The sequence below is a fragment of the Cydia splendana genome, chromosome 15 (assembly GCF_910591565.1).
Source record: "Cydia splendana chromosome 15, ilCydSple1.2, whole genome shotgun sequence".
In the NCBI taxonomy this organism is placed as follows: Eukaryota; Metazoa; Arthropoda; class Insecta; order Lepidoptera; family Tortricidae; genus Cydia; species Cydia splendana.
Window position 1 is genome coordinate 6517148 of NC_085974.1, and position 17881 is coordinate 6535028.

Sequence of the window (17881 nt, forward strand, 5' to 3'; positions counted from 1 at the left end):
CTTTTAAATTTATGAACATTAAGTTTCGGAAAAAATCAATCTACAGTATACCCTGGTTCGTGTATTAAGAGCCAACGGGAGTGGTCATTTCTCCATACAAACGTACTCCTCGTTTTCCTCCGTGGTTTTTGAAGCTAGAGCAATGATTTTTTCAACACAGATTAATATTGTCAATATCTGTGTCGGACCGTTTTGCTTTTTTTGATATTTTTGTTTTTTAAGGCGCTAGAGCCCTTCAAAAATGGCCAAAATGGCCTAATTGACTATGCCGCAATGAGAGGCATTCAAAACTGATATCAATTAGCCAAAAAAGCAAAACGGTCCGACACAGATAATTTCATAATCATTTAGATTTCCAAATTTGGTTACGATTGGTTAAGTTTTGGAGGAGGAAACAGAGGAGTACGAAACCTCGATTTTTGAGATTTTTACGCAGGATTTTTCGCCTTGTCCTTATCGCACTACTTTTAGGTGCCGCTTCCGTTAGCGAGACGGGTATATTTACCTAAAATATTTAAAACTCAGCTCCTGTTTCGTCTAACAATCTTTAAGGGGAGAAGTAAAAAAATATGTGTTAAATTGAACTATAAAGAAGCATAAATAACGTCTTTAATATTCACTGTTAGGATATGTAGGAGACGAAAAGCTTCTGATGCTATAAAATTTCATAGGTAGGAGACGGCAAGCTTCTGGTGGTATTAAATTTCATACTCTCATGCTCAATGTGTAAGTCGAGGCCTTACCGGGATAAATATTGCACGGAAAATATTTAGCGGGCAATCGGATTTCTGGTACGCTCCTTTTAAGTGATATTCAAAATTTGTTTGCCAAGTTGCCAACAAATGAGTCAGTACTGATCTTTCTAAAATTGATTGCGTTCCAAGAAAAAATAGAAATATTCGTACCACAAAAACAAAAGAAGAGGATAATAACATACCCACTGATTGGATAGAGAGATTGAACTTGTGTAACTTTATTAATCTATTTTTTGATCCTACTATATGGTTACCACACACGGTGTGCGTCAACCCTAAAAGAATTACATGAAACGCATGAAACGCAGAGTAATTTTTTTTTAAGTGAAAACTTCTTTAGCTGCGCTGAGCACTTTTTGAGGTGGGGAAAAAATGATAAACTCGATACAGCGTAACGCGTAACGCGCTGACGTCATGTGTGACGGACAATGTTATTCACCAAAGAACTTTAATCATAATGTATCATAATCAGGTCAATTATTTAAAACTATTTATATTAAGCAATAAAGCTCAATGTTCTAATCTTGTACGGGCTGAAATACGAGGATCTCACAGTTACATTCTAACTTTATAATCACTCAAATATAATTCAATAAAACTACATCTTGATGAAATCGCTAATAATAGTGAACTACTGGTGAATAAATCTCAAAATATCATGACCAAATATATTTAGATGCGAGGTCTGCAAGGTAACTTTACAATTTCTATTCGAATTTTAAACAATTAACGCTACAAATTTGAGCTCACTGGCCAGCAATTTCGGAACTAAAGTTTTTCAATAGAAAGGAGGATGGGTCATACATAGTGCTGCAGACATTTTGGACTAGTCATTGAGTTTTCACACTTCTGTTGGAACTCCCGGAGTGCAACCCGTTGTTTTTTTATTAATTTTAGTACTTACAATAAAACTAATAAAAAAAATACTCAACCCTTATTATCCGTACTATTATTTGTTGCAAACAATATCAAACAAATAGAGGTATGGTAGAATGCACTATGACAAAATGTTATCTAACTTTTATGAAGGTAATTTCAACAGCGCATCTAAACAAAATTTGCAAACTCTAAACCACATGAGCACTTGTGCATTCAAAATTATGCATTTGATCCATAACGCCAGTTTCAAATTTGGTTACAAAATTGGATGAAATAATGTCGATTTAAAATGAAGTTTCACTGAACTGTAATAAACTCGCAATTTGTCCAGCATCCATTCATTGTCACGAATTTAATACCCGGCTAATCTGAAATCATTCCTAACCAAGTGTAATAAAGTTGCAATAGGGATGGAGCATTAAAAATGACAGACTTTGATTCTCATTTCATGTTTGATTAATGGAGTTGGTTCTATACAATGACCTTTTATTTATGTAGACGTGTGACGTTCATAGTTGACAAAACTAAAACTTGATCCAACGATTTTGACAACTTGACAGGTTGGCGTCACCCATACGACTAACTAAATATAGGTTCCGGAACCTATATTTAATGGCTCACGATCGTGCGCCTGGTACCATATCTACCTCAATTTACTTACATCTATGGTTCTATATAGACTTTTATTTTAAATCATACAATAAGATATATTGACAACATAAGAATAATTATCATGTTTTAATAACAAAACTTCCATGAGACACAGACATCTGGGAGACCGAGCTTTGCTCGGAAAACATAAATGCGCGTTTTCCCAGAGATAAGACCTAGCTAGATCGATTTATCGCCCCCGAAAATTCCCATATAGCACATCGAAATTGTTAGAGCCATTTTCGAGATCCCCGAAATGTATAAATATAGAAATAAACAAGAATTGCTCGTTTAAAGGTATTAAATAGTTAGTCAAGTTCTAAAGGTTGTGTTGCTCATTCACCCAGGATGATTAACTTTGCTGTTGTTGACGTTAGAAATGTTGCTTGTATTGACCGACTCTTTTCCTTTCAGTAGTTACTGCTGCCGTCATTACCTAAATAGAAATTTTTCAAAGTTCCTTAGAAATATTTCTATGAGTTGAAATGAATTTTTGAATTTGCTCATTATATACATATAGTATAGGTATATGATCCTCACATAAAATTTAATCGATTGGCATCGTAAAAAGCAAACATTTGTTGCGTTATAATGTTATAAAAGTAATGTAGCATTTGTGATTAAAATCCAGGATCGTTTGACATAAATACTAAAATTAGTTGCCATGACAATAAAGCTGTAAATGTTCTTACTTGTGATAGTTCATCCACCCAGGAGGATAGGGTGTGCAGTACACGATGGACATGTTGTTGTGGATCGGCACCGTGACCGTGTTGGAGAACACCGCGGCGGGCGTGGCGAATATGAGCGCTGCTGCCCATATGAAGGTTGCGCAGACCAGAGGCAGCTTCCGAAGCTGCAACAATAAGATAGAGCTAATCCAAATTTATCTTCTTCTTTGTCGTCACACTCTTGTCAGAGTGGTAGTGGTCTTCATACCAGGGCCGGTGGCAAGCTTCACAATCCGTCGCCATTCTTCCCATATTGTCCTTCTTGTACATTCATGGAGTGGTTCATTGAATGCATTTTTGACTAGGTCCGACCAACGCATTGGTGACCTACCGCGCCCTGTGCCTTCGACTTTCCCTTGCACTACTAGTCGTCCCACAGATGTATCATCTCGACGTGTAAGATGTCCAAAGAAAGTGAGAATTCAAGTCAAATTTATCACACGAGTCATATCAATATTAAATTAAGAGTCCCCAGTAAGCTCGGTTCTCCATACAAACGTAGTTACGCTCTCATTTTAAAACGACTAGCTTTGCTCAGTAATTTTGTACTTACTTGTATATCTAGATCTGTAAATAGCTTATGTAGCTTCAGATACCATAGTTAAAAAACTTGTTTTTGCTCTATTTCGTTTGTTTTATAAACTGGAGGTATATAAACTAATTACAGAACTAGATATATCTCATCATGTCCTTGTATGTGCGAACTTTCATTACAATCCAACACGTAAGTAGTTTTAAAATGACAACGAAACTCCGTTTGTATGGGATGTTGAAATTAGGCCGAGCTTGCTTGTTTTTGTTCGGTTAGTTCTATATCTAGAAAATAACTACGTTTTACTTTCAATTACAGCCTATTTATATATTTTATATCAATTAAAAGGTCAAAACTCATAAATCTAAATAATAAAAAAAAAAAACATTTATTTCCGACGATTCAATCCATAGTTGTTAGTAACAAACTTACAAATAGACTTAAATTACTATGTTAGTACCTAAACTAAGATGTTGGGAGGTCCAGTGCCTCACTAATGCACCATCCCGTCTCCCTGCCACTACGGCCAGGAGACTAAAAATATTTAAAATCTAAAAATCGAAATAGCTAAATCTAGAGGAAAGAATGAGTAATTGAACAAGTTTACTAGGCATATAACTCCATATTGGAAAATCGTTTTGACAGTTCTAAAAAAGAAGCTGATTTGACTAGTAGGAAAGTACCCAATTAATAAAATTCCGTAAAAGGTAAGTAAAGTACCAATAGTTAGCCTGTAGCAGAAAATATCGTTAGAATCAGAATAAGTAGGTACTCAGTTCCAGTTCGCTTTGCTTTTGATGGCCTAGAGTCTCTTGGGTTAGATATAAAGCCATGCAATATCGCTATTTTCCGTATGAATAGTTTTCACGACGGTGACACTTGAGATGAGTATCAGACCGAGCAACCTTTGAGCGCGTCATTAAGTGCTCTGGACCATTATGGGTAGCCTTATGAAGGTTATATTATGCCTCCATTTTTATAGTCTTGGGATAAGTATTTTACCGTTTTTATGTTGACTCCGTACTAAGCCAGGATCGTGCATGTCAAAATATACGTATTTTTTTGTTTCCGATGCTATTTTGATCGATGGGTCCATTTTCCTCTCATCGCTCGGGAATGGTTCGGATGGTAACTACAGATGTAAAGCATTATACGGCCGAATGCTGGAGTGTGTGTAATTACCTTTAATTTTATCTGAAACTGTATCCGAAGAATCCGTCTAAGTTAACTCGAACCTGACTTTGAAGTCAGAAAGTAAGAAAAGGGTAATTTGTAATCTGCCTCATTCGCACTCATGAAATGTTCATGGACTAATACGTGATGATTTCCTTTTGCAAACTTCAATTATTTTAAACATCACCGTTACTCTAGATCTTGTGGTCTGTGCAGAATTAGCCTGGTCCGACTCTAGTAGGTCTTTCCCTAATGGAATATAAAAAAAATGAACAGGAATTATTTATCATACTCGTACTACCTACATATTGACTAGGCACGTGCGTCTCTAGTCAATTAATATGGTATCAACTGTATCAAGTAGGTTCGCTGAAACCCAACTTTCAAGATACTGAATCAACTTCATTTATTCTGCACATAAGCTTTTGAGAAGCTTTCAGAAGCTTTGCACGAGCAAAGTTTACTTTATCTTGTAGACATATAAAAGTATCTTTAAATAGGCTTAGGTACCTACTTGTTGCAAACATAACGATTTGAGTTTGTGAGTGTATAGGTAGGTTTTATGCTTTTATATCAAACATGTTGTTGTTGAATGTATTACTTACTCAAACACGATTATATATTATACTTACGCCGAATATACCTACTTGGTGCCTACTCATATAATATTATTCAGAATGTAATGATACAAAGTAAATTCTTTAATTTATTACTTGTATTATCATTACATAACAATATTTAACACGTTTACCTCTTCTAAAAATAGCCTTTTCCTCGTTTGCCTTGAAACTATGCGATCACGTTTCTCGGCCTGGTTGTGAGAGCAAATATCCATTTTACTCCTTTTATTTTAGATACAACACGTGCAATTTACATGACACTAAAGTAAGACCTATATAATAGGTCCCATAATAAAATTAAATATATATAAGCTCCTCGGTTAAAGCAGTTTTATTCTTGAAACCCACACGTCAACAAAACACCATTTAGCCTATTTTCAAATAGTTTCTAATACAGAAAACGACCGAAAGTTCAAGTATTACGTATCCTGTCAGTGCCTTAACGTGGTTTACCGCAGCCATAGTCATTACATTAGCGTCTGCGTAAACTCGAGGGTAAGGGTAAGTATATATTTAATAGATAATGTAAATAAGTCTCGGGTAAATCAGGGAATATAAACTTGCAAAATAAACCTATAGGTATATGCCGTTCGGAATTAATAGGTTACAATCATATGGTTCAACGGACCTGTAATTTCCTAAAAGGGTTGACGATAGCGCAGTACCGCTCTGCCGAGAGCGCTGTCAGAGTGAACACCGACACTCCGATGCTGACATCTTTGGCTGCCTCAGAAATTCGGCAGATGAGCGCACCCCATGGCCACGACTCCAGTGTGTAGATGATGGACACGAACGGCACGCAGATGAGGATCACTAGCAAGTCTGCTAGCGCCAGGGAAAATATGTATCTGTGGACAAAATTCGGTGTCAAAAAAAAAACACTTACTTATAACGTATTTATTTTCCACACTTTACAACTGCAATGTTTTGCAATCAGCAAATGTGCGGCAGCAGCGTAAAAAACATTGATTTTCAAACTATTGAATGTCGTGAGTGTTGTTTGTAGGCCGACAGTGGTATAAATGTTAGCTAGAAATAGTAGTTTGTGTTACAAGGGATCAAAATGATATATTTCCGTCAAGGGCGTACATTGAATCCTGAATGAAGCGACTCACTACGTTCGGGATTCTATTGTGGAATCCTGAACGTAATGAGGGATTCAAGTGCTAACGCCCAAAACGAAATAATTTTGATACCGTGTCACACATACTGCTTTTTACATCAACTATGAGGAAAAGGAGGAAATTATCATGTATCAAAACACTATTTAAGCTAAAAAAAATTGTATGTAAAAATGAAAAAAAAAAAGTGTCCTATAACAGAAAAGTACCACTTTGATCCCTCCTAGCAGGGAAGAAAAGTGCCACTTTGATTCCTCCTAGCAGGGAAGAAAAAGCCCCTTTCCGAATAGGTGATGTGAAAATACAATTTCTCTCCACCAAGAACAAAACGTATTTGTAACGTAGCGTTTGAAATGTTGAGATAAACATGCGATTCATTAAGTCGTGATTGTCGTAAGTATGACGGCTTTGTAAATTTCAGTTTCATATAGGTAATATGTTCTAATAAATACATCCTGCTGCAAATAAATGTTACAGATAAACCGAAGCATGATACAGTTTTAAATTACCAATATTGATGGCTGATTGGCGCAGTCTATTCATCTATTCATCGAGAGATTCAATGAAGCCTTTTGTCATATTTAAATAGGTATATTTACAACGGTTGGGCTGAATTTCCCTCGACATGTTACAATCTGTTACTGTGTGCTGTATTGACGTGTAAACTTTACTTTGTGTTTATAAATAAAGAATCTGAATCTGAATCTGTGACTAGTTATTAATGTAAAACATGGAAGATATTTCAATTAGTTTAAATTATCCCGCAGTCGAAATTGTCCCCCTGCACCTTACCTGTTGCAAAAGCCCGATAATGACCTTTTTTGATTGATCACAGAACCAGGTATCATTCATTGTTGTGGTTACAGAATTGCTGTGGTCACCTTCTACTCGTATTTTATCATACTTCAAACATAATTAAACTTCTGCAGCTTAAGTAGATGTCAGCAAGCAATTGATAAATAGATCCCAAATAAATTATTTTAAACTTTACCAATTGATTAAATCATTTTAATTACTTACATCAACAAACGGAAGGCAAGCAATACATATAAATCTACATAACAATAGCAAACAATAGCTTAAATGCAATTGACAATAACACGTAGGTACGGACAAAGGATTCAAACTAAGTGGGCCCATATTGACGTAGGTAATGTGGTGACACCACTTTTTGTCACCCATGCATTGTTGCAAGGAAATCCGTGCTAATCTTTACGAATTTGCACGAATATATCCTTCTAAGTCTCGACGTCCATTTAAAAACAAATTCCAAACTCTTATGGAATTAAACAATGTTCATAATTAAACACTGCAAAATTAAGTACTCTGAGACTTACTCGTACAACGGCGGAAACAGCTTTAGATCAAGATAGCCTTTAAGCGCTTACTAACAAGCAAAAAGTATGGTAGTGTAAGGCACATGTGTTTGCTGTTTTGTAAAAAAAGCGCTGGGCAAACTTTAATATTTAATAAATAAAATAACTGTATTCTATTTAACCAGAGACAGCAACGGAGTTGATAACAGTCGCCGTGGGCGAATCGGCCGTGGAGTTATTAAACGTACCTACCTAATCTTTAATAAATAATTTTATATTTTTTATAAATGGTACGTTTCTTTTGTATTAATTTTTACACAATTATTGTGTAACTTTCGCTTTACTGTCAGGCGCTGGCACATTATTTATATCAGAATTAATAATACTATTCTGGCAGGGTTGAATCCGCCCAAAGCATTTCAATGATTGTTGCAAAGGGAAACCCGGCATCCTAGGAGTAAATAAGCCGATATCAAGTTGGGCTCGATCCCAAGTTTCTGGAAACAATATCTTGACATTCCTTTAGTTTATTGCTTCGAAGAGAATTCGTTTGTATTTATTCTAAATAAAAGTCTATTTATTAAACGTTGGAAGGATTTAATATTGTCCAAAAGCTGTGTTTTACCTATTTTAGGGTACCGTAGGTACACAAAGAATAAAAACGGGATTAAGACTCTACAGTCCGTCTGTCCGTCAGTCCGTCCGTCCGTCTGTCTATCACCAGGCTGTATCTCATGAATCGTGATAGCTAGACAGTTTAAATTTTCACAGATGATGTATTTCTGTTGCCGCTATAATAGAATAGAATAGAATAGAAATCATTTATAACAACAAATACTAAAAAGTACGGAACCATAGGTGGGCGAGTCCGACTCGTACTTGTCCGGTTTTTTATTAAACGTGTTATTATATGGCTAGTTTACGGTCACTTTTGTACATATAAGTAAGTATATATATATTATTTTAAGTCAAGGCAAGCCATTGTTAGTAAAGAGTCGCGAAATCGCTTAACAAGAGCAACCACCGACCTAACCTATCTCTGATTAAATCACATTAAGTTTTTAATGCCACAGTTAACTTTCCCCATAATTACAAGACAATTTCAACTAAAATAAAACACACTCGCTCTCGCTTTAGCCGGATTGTATGTTTTAATTTTATGAGCCAAAAGACAAACTGAGTTTCGCCGGTAAAAGGATACCTATTTTGTTTTATTTAACCTTTTTACTCCCTTGCGGTTTGTCGTAAACTCGTTCAGAAAACTGTATGCTTTTAATAGTTGTCTGTATTTTTATTATCCATCTTAAATGGGTGCTTCGAAGCATATTGCACTTTATGGATATTGCAAATACGAGTAGCAAGCGTATTCCAGAATGTGCATTTAAAGATTAAAATAACATTTAAACTTGCATTCCGCGCAACCTTAAGATAATACCTACATGATAAATTAAATTCTATGATATATTAAACAATACAGTTTTGTTTAAAAAAAATACTGATACGACTAAGTAGGTTTTTAAGTTTTTAAGTAACTTTAAAACCTTAGGTACCTATACGTACACATTACCTTTAAAACTTATTTAGATAAAATAAAGCTACTCCAGATAAGATTAATTAAATATTTGGTGGGTTATAAAACTAGGAAAAAGCACAGACATAATTATGATACACTTTTCTCAACTTGTAAGATACTTCCTGTGCATTGTAAGGTTGTATATTTAAATGTGTTACATAGTTACTACACTGATGATTGCAAAATACCAAGAATAAGTAAGCGTGACACTAGGTCTGCTAAGAGAATAAGATTGACACAACCGTCAGCAAAAAACTATTATGGTCGAAGAACAAAAGAATACTTGATCCCCAAAATTTATAACGAGTACCCTCTTTTACTTGAAACACCTAAATTGAACATAGGTAGATTGAAGTCGAAATTTAAACAGATTTTACTACACAAATATGAAAATTTAACCTAGCTACCTACTTTCTTGTGTTAACAAAGCGTTTGTGCCGCTATAATATTATAAGAATTCTTCCTGTTATGTTCGTGTTATGAAATGTCACTATTAGTACTATGTTAGATTATCGCAAGATAGATTTAGGATACATACATATAGGTAAATTTATATGTTCTTAATGAGAACTTAACTTGTCACTTAATAATTAGTGTACCTATTTAGCTTAAGATTAGTTTAGAGCGCACCGCCAACAAACTGTCTCACAGTTTGGCGAAACATTAGATTAAGGTACTAAATATTGTATTTTTTCTGTTAAATTTTCAATAAAAAAAAAAAAAAAAAAAACATTTGAGTGAGTCGATTTGAAAACCATGAATCTATTTAGCACTAGTCCAAATATATAAAGCCATTGTAACAGTGGGAATAACTAGTGAGATCAAATTCCATTAGGTATATAAATATTTTTTTAAGTAATTAAAAAAAAAGACTAACTGTACTGTTGATAAAAATTAACTACTTATCTATCTATTGTCCTGATTCACTATTGCATGGAATTTATTTAATTACCAAAACAAAGCCATGAAATTATTTTAATTGAAATTTTATGGTTATCACAATTTGAAACAATTTCACAGTTTTTCACCTACCTAACCCCCACTTAAATTATGTACTACAAAAATGTATCATCACTGGCCACATCTTCTTTGCAGATGATAGTTGCAGCGACTAAAGAAGGTATTTTGAGGAGGTAGTCTACAGCCTACATCGACCGCGATGACTCTATAGACCAATGGTCGTCTACAAAAATTAAACTTACGTATTCGGTGCATTCCTCATGCCCCTATGCCTGACGTATACAATGACGAGTGTTCCATTCCCCAGCACCCCAACCACGAAGATGATGGCGAATATCACGGGCACCAGGTAAGTCTCCAAACGGTCGCCGTACGGCGTGTATTCGTTGTCTGTTGAGTTCTCTTCTAAGGACGGCAGTGTGCCGTTTGGGGCTAAGGAAGTCATCGTCTGTAACAATAAGAAGAAACTGTTAATGATCATTCGGTTAAACCAGAAATAGAGTAGAGTTAGACCATCAAGAAAAGTCTGAATGTGTTTGTTTTGACGACCGGTCTGGCCTAGTGGGTAGTGACCCTGTCTATGAAGCCGATGGTCCCGGGTTCGAATCCTGGTAAGGGCATTTATTTGTATGATGATACAGATATTTGTTCCTGAGTCATGGTTGTTTTCTATGTATTTAAGTATTTATATATTATATATATGTCGCAGTAAGATAGATAAAGCCGTTATATAGTTATAACCCTAGGAATATAATTATATGACGTAACATAGTTATATGAAAGCGATTCATTACTATCTTACTAGGTATATAACTATAATACGTCTTTAGTTTAGTGATATAGTTATATTACTGGATTAAGTTTAGTGAAATAATTGTAGGTAGGAGTGCAGCGGTGCGGCAGAGGTATAGTTATATCCCTAGGGAATACTAGGGATATAGTTATATGCCGTATAGTACGTATTATAATCATGTTCCTAGTAAGATAGTAATTTGACAGAATTTTAATGAAAATAGCTGTCACTCAGTAGAAATCTCGCGCCAACTTTCGTGAATCGACCTGTACTTTTACGTAATATTGCTAAAAAGTTTTACAACTAATTGCAACCAACAAAGTTGATTTTGTAATAAAAATAAAAACGAATATACTTACTGTTTTCTTTGATTCCCTTGCAGATTTATAACCATTTAACCACATTAGTTTAGTCAAATACCGTACTATACGGCATATAACTATATCCCTGGGGATATTACTATACCTCCGCCGCACCGCTGCACTCCTACCTACAATTATTTCACTAAACTTAATCCAGTAATATAACTATATCACTAAACTAAAGCCGTATTATAGTTATATACCTAGTAAGATACTAATGAATTTCTTTCATATAACTATGTTACGTCACATAATTATATCCCTAGGGTTATAACTATATAACGGCTTTATCTATCTTACTGCGACATATATATCGTTGTCTGAGTACCCACAACACAAGCTTTCTTGAGCTTACCGTGGGACTTAGTCAATTTGTGTAAGAATGTCCCAATAATATTTATTTATTTATTGTAACCGTCAGATTAAGGAAATGCGTGCAAATAATTATCAGATTTAGTAATAGCACAATTATAGCGTTAATTTGGTTTAATATGACCAAATCCACATTCTGACAACATAGATGGCTAAAAGGGGTAAAGGTAGACTACACGGGGTGGCAAGATATCACTCATATCTTAATCTGTCGCGCTCGAGTAAACACAAAAAATCCCCTCTTGGGGTCCCCTACTATAGGGCCTATTTAGTATTTTACATTCTGATTTTTAATTTTCTACGTAAGTAGTTTTTGTATTTTAAATATCAAATATTTTTAAAACTGCTTCTGACGCAAGTATAGTCGCAATAATAACATTAGACCTTTATGTTTCAACGCAGTAAACATTAGGTACACCTGGGTTAGCCTTGCTGTAAACCAACGACAGTAGACCCTAGAGATGCTATAACCCGTCACGTTGGATAAAAATAGGCACCAGGTGGGCTGAAATAACATTTCTCATCGCCACTACACCTTCTGGGAGTTCCGCCGGAACTAGGACTTATTAAATTATGTTTATAGTGCAGTTTTGTTTGTAAACAACGTTACAAACTATTCCTGGCGAAATTAAAGCAAAAACCTGACTTATAAGTTCTAACCTCGTTTGCGCTTAAAACAAAAATAGATACGTTGTCAGGAAAAGGGTTAGGTTTAAGTAATTTGTTTGATAGAAAATATAGATTACCTACGTGCCAGTTCAGCTCGGCTTCGGGTGGATCGAACAATACGTCAAGGATATCTGTTACCCTCGAATAATTCAAAAGTACCTTTCAATGAAATAGAATAGTATACTAACTTTCCTACTAGTCAAATCAGCTTCTTTTTTAGAACTAACTAATTTTTCTTTCTTAATTTTTCTTCTACTTCTCTAATATTGAATATTTTGTTGTTTTGATATGTACCTCATTAATGTAATTTTACTACATTGCAACTTATGTTTTAAGAGTAAATCTTACTCTTCGTCTTCCGGGGTGAGGGCCTGGAGATCTGTAATACAGGTTTACGCCTAGTTCAGACTCCAGTCTCTCACAAAGGATATAAATCTAAGTTGTCCTTTACTCTGTCAATAGTTTAATATTGTTAAATGTATCCTTTGTGAGGTGGAAATAAATACATTTTTATTTATTTATTTATATTTAACTGTCGAAACGATTTTCTAATATGAAATTTATATGAACACGAGTATAGTGACGTCACGGTCAACTCACTTCACTTTTTATATGTCAATCCGATTTATTAAATAGAAATTGTGTTTAAAAATAACTGTTATCTATGTTTTTCTAATGGGTAATTATCTGGTGCTTTATTTCGTGCACGGTGTGAAATAATTTATTTTAAGTAGAGGAAACATCCCCATTGTTTTATATGCCTAATAATTTATGTGATAATACATAACCAATTAAAACACATAACATATAGGTACCTATACATAATACATTACCGAAATGATTGCTCTGTATTATTTACTTAGTGACAGCGTCACTCAGTTTCCGCTCGAGCGGATGCGTCGCGAGCAGCCCTCGCTCGCCTGCCATACATACACATACATACACATACATACACATACATACACATACATACACATACATTCACATACATACACATACATACACATACATACAGCAACACTCCTAAGTGTACATCGGTGGACCTTATTACAATAAATCAAATCCAAATTAACGTTATTAAATATTTATCATTCAAAATCATAATTTAAAAGTTAATTCAACCAGCAAATATAAGAAAACAATTCAATATTTGCATTTGATTACTTTGCCTCACATGTGAATAAAATGCAACTTATAGTATCGGTTTTTGAACATTCAACAGAGCCTTTACCAGTTGGTGTGGTGAAAAGACTTTTGACGCGTATACTTACGAGTATATAGTCTGATCTGCTACGTTTATTGCTGAGTGTATTTACCAGTTTAAACAAATCCGATAGAAACATGGGTGTACACCAAAAGGGTAAAGAGCAAAATTCTCGCTTGCCAACACGCAATGGAAAGGAGCATCTTGAAGTTAAGGAGAATCCAGAAAACAAGAAATAAAGAAATAAGGAAGAAAACTAAGCTGACAGATGCTCTTCAACATGCACTATCCCAGAAATGGAAATGGGCAGGACATTTGGCGAGATACCGAGACAAGAGATGGACTCTCCATGCAACCAGATGGCCAAGGCCCCACGGGAAAGAGGAAGGTAGGAAAACCACGAAAAAGATGGGCTGACGACATTATGGAGGCAGCGGGAAGGGCTTGGATGGATACCGCTCAAAATAGAGTAACATGGCAAAGCTTGGAGGAGGCTTTTACCCAAACAGGGACCACAAAAAAATAAAAGAATAATATTTAAGTAATTTGAAATGAAAAATGTAAAAAATTGTGGAAATAAAAGGCTATATAATAATATAAAACAAATCCGATAAGGTACCTAGACATTAATTAAATATCTTATTCAAATTTTTCATTGAAATGTTAACCAGTGATGGTACTAATGGTAGACGTTAGTTTACTAAAGATATCATCCAGATTTCTAACCGAATAGGTTTAGTTTACGCAAGCACATTATGCAATTAGGTTAATCCTCTGCACGCTCGTTCACGTTTAGACCATCAAACGGAATATCTAGAACTGCACAAACAATACAGCGTAATGTAGTGAATGATGGAGACCATTCACCATAATAAATGTCCTAATCTATGTTCATCTTATCTTATACCATTAAACGAGCAATTCTTGTATTTATAATTATTTATATATATATTTCGGGGATCTCGGAAACGGCTCTAACGATTTCGATGAAATTTGGTATATGGGGGTTTTCGGGGGCAAAAAAATCGATCTAGCTAGGTCTTATATGTGGGAACACTCGCCTTTTTGAGTTAATACATATGTTTTCCGAGCAAAGTTCGGTCTCCCAGATATTAACAGTCTATAATATGATTACGATGAAATTCAACTAACCATTTTAAAGGCATAACTCAAAATGATAACCAATATAATTTATAACACACACACACACACTGCTGTAAAAATGCATAAAAACTTTATGAATGGAATTAAGTCATAAAGTGGGTATGCACTATTATGTGGGTATATACTTCCCCCCTTATTCATAAACGCACTACAAACCCCAATTAGCTAATAATCGTTTATCCTTATCTGTTATTTTGACTTATGTATTTGTAAGAAAGAGATAAAACATAATTTAACTAAATCAGGCCCGTAAAGTTTTATGAATAAGGGGGTTGGTAGATGCTAACATTTAATGAAATTGTAAGATCCTCGGTAGGTAAAGTACATATTTTAAGCGGACGCCATAAAAACAATGGCGTACAAAATAGATTTAAAAAAAAATAGATAGTTATTAAATAAAAATATAAAACATCCCATAGTACTTATACTTCTTGATCCTTTTGGCCCTAGGGTGCGGACTGGGTATCCTGGAATAAGGAGTTCGAGAATTGAATTTTTATTCAGATGTATTATTACAAAATTAAAATACTTAATTAATATTGCTTTTGGATACAATATATGTTTAATTTATTTACATAATTCACCAGTAAATAAGTGCATAAAGTTATCTTACATTATTTTACTTTAATTTATAAAGATTAAGTATAACTTACCCGAAATATCGACAGATTATATATACAAGGTTTACGACAAACATTTCGGCCCTAAATAAATGTGCTCAAATGTGTTATCACCGAGTTTTTAATCCAACAAATTAAATAGCTGGCTACAATATGAAACACGTGTCCATGCATATCAATGCTTATATAGAATAGAATAGAATAGAATTTATTCGTAAGCAATTTATTATGTATGGCTTCCAGCGCTGATCTTCCGATAAGACCATCAAGTGAGAAGAATCACGGAAGGTAATAGACAAGAAGAAAAATACATAAAAATAACATACAGTAAACAAATAAATCAGAAAAAAGTTACACAGCAAGAAGATACAACACAACGACTATATTACTTATTAGAGCCCGGTTGAGATTTAACGATTTGTTATGGATTTGAACTGGTTTTGTTACGACCTTGACGATCGTCTTGGTAATTGGCGTCTATCTCACGCACTACTTCTCTCTATTAAAATCTATTAGTATGACTCCTCCGGGATGCATACAAGATGCAACTTTCATATTACTTCATGTATTTTATTGCATTTTACGTCATTCGCGTTCATGTACATTTTGTTTAATTCATTTGCATTCTTTGGATTGTCATATTCATTGTAATCTATACACTTATTTTTAATCGTACTTTGTTCGGACGAAATATCTTTTATCTCGGCATAATTATGCTTTTCCTCTTTAGGCTTAAAATGTCCTGATGACAATTCATTTTCAAAACATGGTGTTACATAGCCTGATAGATTTTCTACTTTTACACTTTTCTCCCGTGGAAACGTATCGTATATGTTATTTGGTTCTTTAGAAAAGTCGTATATTTCCAAAGTGGGTTCTGGTTTGTCATCTGCTGAATTACTTCTACTTTCTAAACCTTCATCCGTTTTACTAATCGTTGATGTTCTAGCACCCGAGTCTGTAGAACAATTCTTATCAAATTGAATTTTTCTATCAATGTGGGGTGTTATAGGACTGTCATACAAATCTAAAGCTGGGGTTGATGCACATTTCAAAACTATTTCATCCTTAGGTTTGCTTTCATTTACTAATTGATCTATGTTTTGAAGACTGTTTATTGAATCGTTTTTAGCAGCACGTTTTAACACTTCTTTGCAAATTAGCGTCATTTGTTCCGGTAATATATATGGTAAATCTTTAGCAACACCTTTGATAATTCTTGGAGAAATATTACCCGAACCATCTGATTTCTTAGGACTTCGTAGAGTGTTGAAATCATTTGTTATTATAACTTCACTCTCTTGTCTTTTTAAAGTATGAAATTGAACACTATCGTTTTCATTTTTTAAATCACCCCTATTTTTTTCCAAATGTATTCCTCCTGCTGTTTTTTTCTGACACATTGGGCACTTAGCATCACTTTCTTCAAAATTTTCAGCTGGTTGTGTAGTATGCTTGAGTTTCAGGAAGTTCGTCTTCAATAACACGTATATTAATAATATCAACACTACAATAAGCAGTATCGACATGAATCCTAATATACACAGGATATATGCTGGTATTCTATTGTATTCTGAAACAAAATCCATGACTTGTAATTTATTAGGCCTAAGTAGGTACACATTATAACGATCGTTTAGCCTAGTCGGTAGGGACTCTGCTTGCGAAGCGGGAGGTCCCGGATTCAAATCCTGGTAAGGGCATTTATTAGTGTGTTTATCACGAATATTTTGTTCTTGAGTTATGGATGTTATGTATTTTTAACAACATTTTATTTTTTTCGCTTGAATCAAAAAAAGTTTACAATGTTGAAGTAATTTTCTTTAAATTTTGAAAATATATTTTATCCCCAGAACATACATTTTACTTTATTATTTATTAAGGCAACCTATTCAAAGACGTAATCCAAATGAATCCATTACTACAAAAATAAGAATGTTGTTTAGATGCCCTGTATAAAACCCGCATTATGAAGATATACTAGTTAATCTTTTCTAATATACATTTTGAGGTGTGAAAAATCTAAAAACTTACCATTTTTAGGACAAGGTGGACATGATATTGAAACACAAAACGGCAATGATAAATTAATAATACTGAATATCACAAATAACTTATGCATCCTTCAAGCCAAACTAGTAAGTAAGTAGACACTATAATAACTCGTAGACGAGCGAACAATGAATACACCGATTAATAAATGGTTACTGTAGTTCACTAGTTAGAGTGTTAGAGGATAACTGTATTATGAGTATGATGACACATTTCACATTTTCCTTATGACTCTTTACAATAAATACACAAACGTTTGCTGGTAAGTATCGATATTGATACTTTGTTGTAATAGATACAAATATGTGTACGTGTTGTAGACCCATCAAAAGTT

At 34.3% G+C, this 17881-nt stretch overlaps 2 protein-coding genes across 2 annotated transcripts in view; both read right to left on the reverse strand.

The window, feature by feature from the left end:
• LOC134797543 (neuropeptide CCHamide-2 receptor-like) overlaps positions 1-10756 on the reverse strand; it is a 33705-nt gene extending 22949 nt beyond the window's left edge. The window contains exons 1-3 of the mRNA XM_063769827.1: positions 10554-10756; positions 5970-6189; positions 2978-3141 (exon numbers count right to left, since the gene is read on the reverse strand). Of these exons, the coding sequence (XP_063625897.1) occupies positions 2978-3141; positions 5970-6189; positions 10554-10756 (587 nt within the window). The remainder of the gene's footprint in view (positions 1-2977; positions 3142-5969; positions 6190-10553) is intronic.
• Positions 10757-15952: 5196 nt separating this feature from the next.
• On the reverse strand, positions 15953-17667 carry LOC134797248 (uncharacterized). Its single transcript, XM_063769471.1, has 2 exons — positions 17530-17667; positions 15953-17068 (listed from the first exon to the last, which is right to left on the reverse strand). The coding sequence occupies exons 1-2, from the start codon at positions 17615-17617 to the stop codon at positions 16047-16049; spliced, it is 1110 nt and encodes a 369-aa protein (XP_063625541.1). The 5' UTR covers positions 17618-17667; the 3' UTR covers positions 15953-16046.
• Positions 17668-17881: the final 214 nt, after the last annotated feature.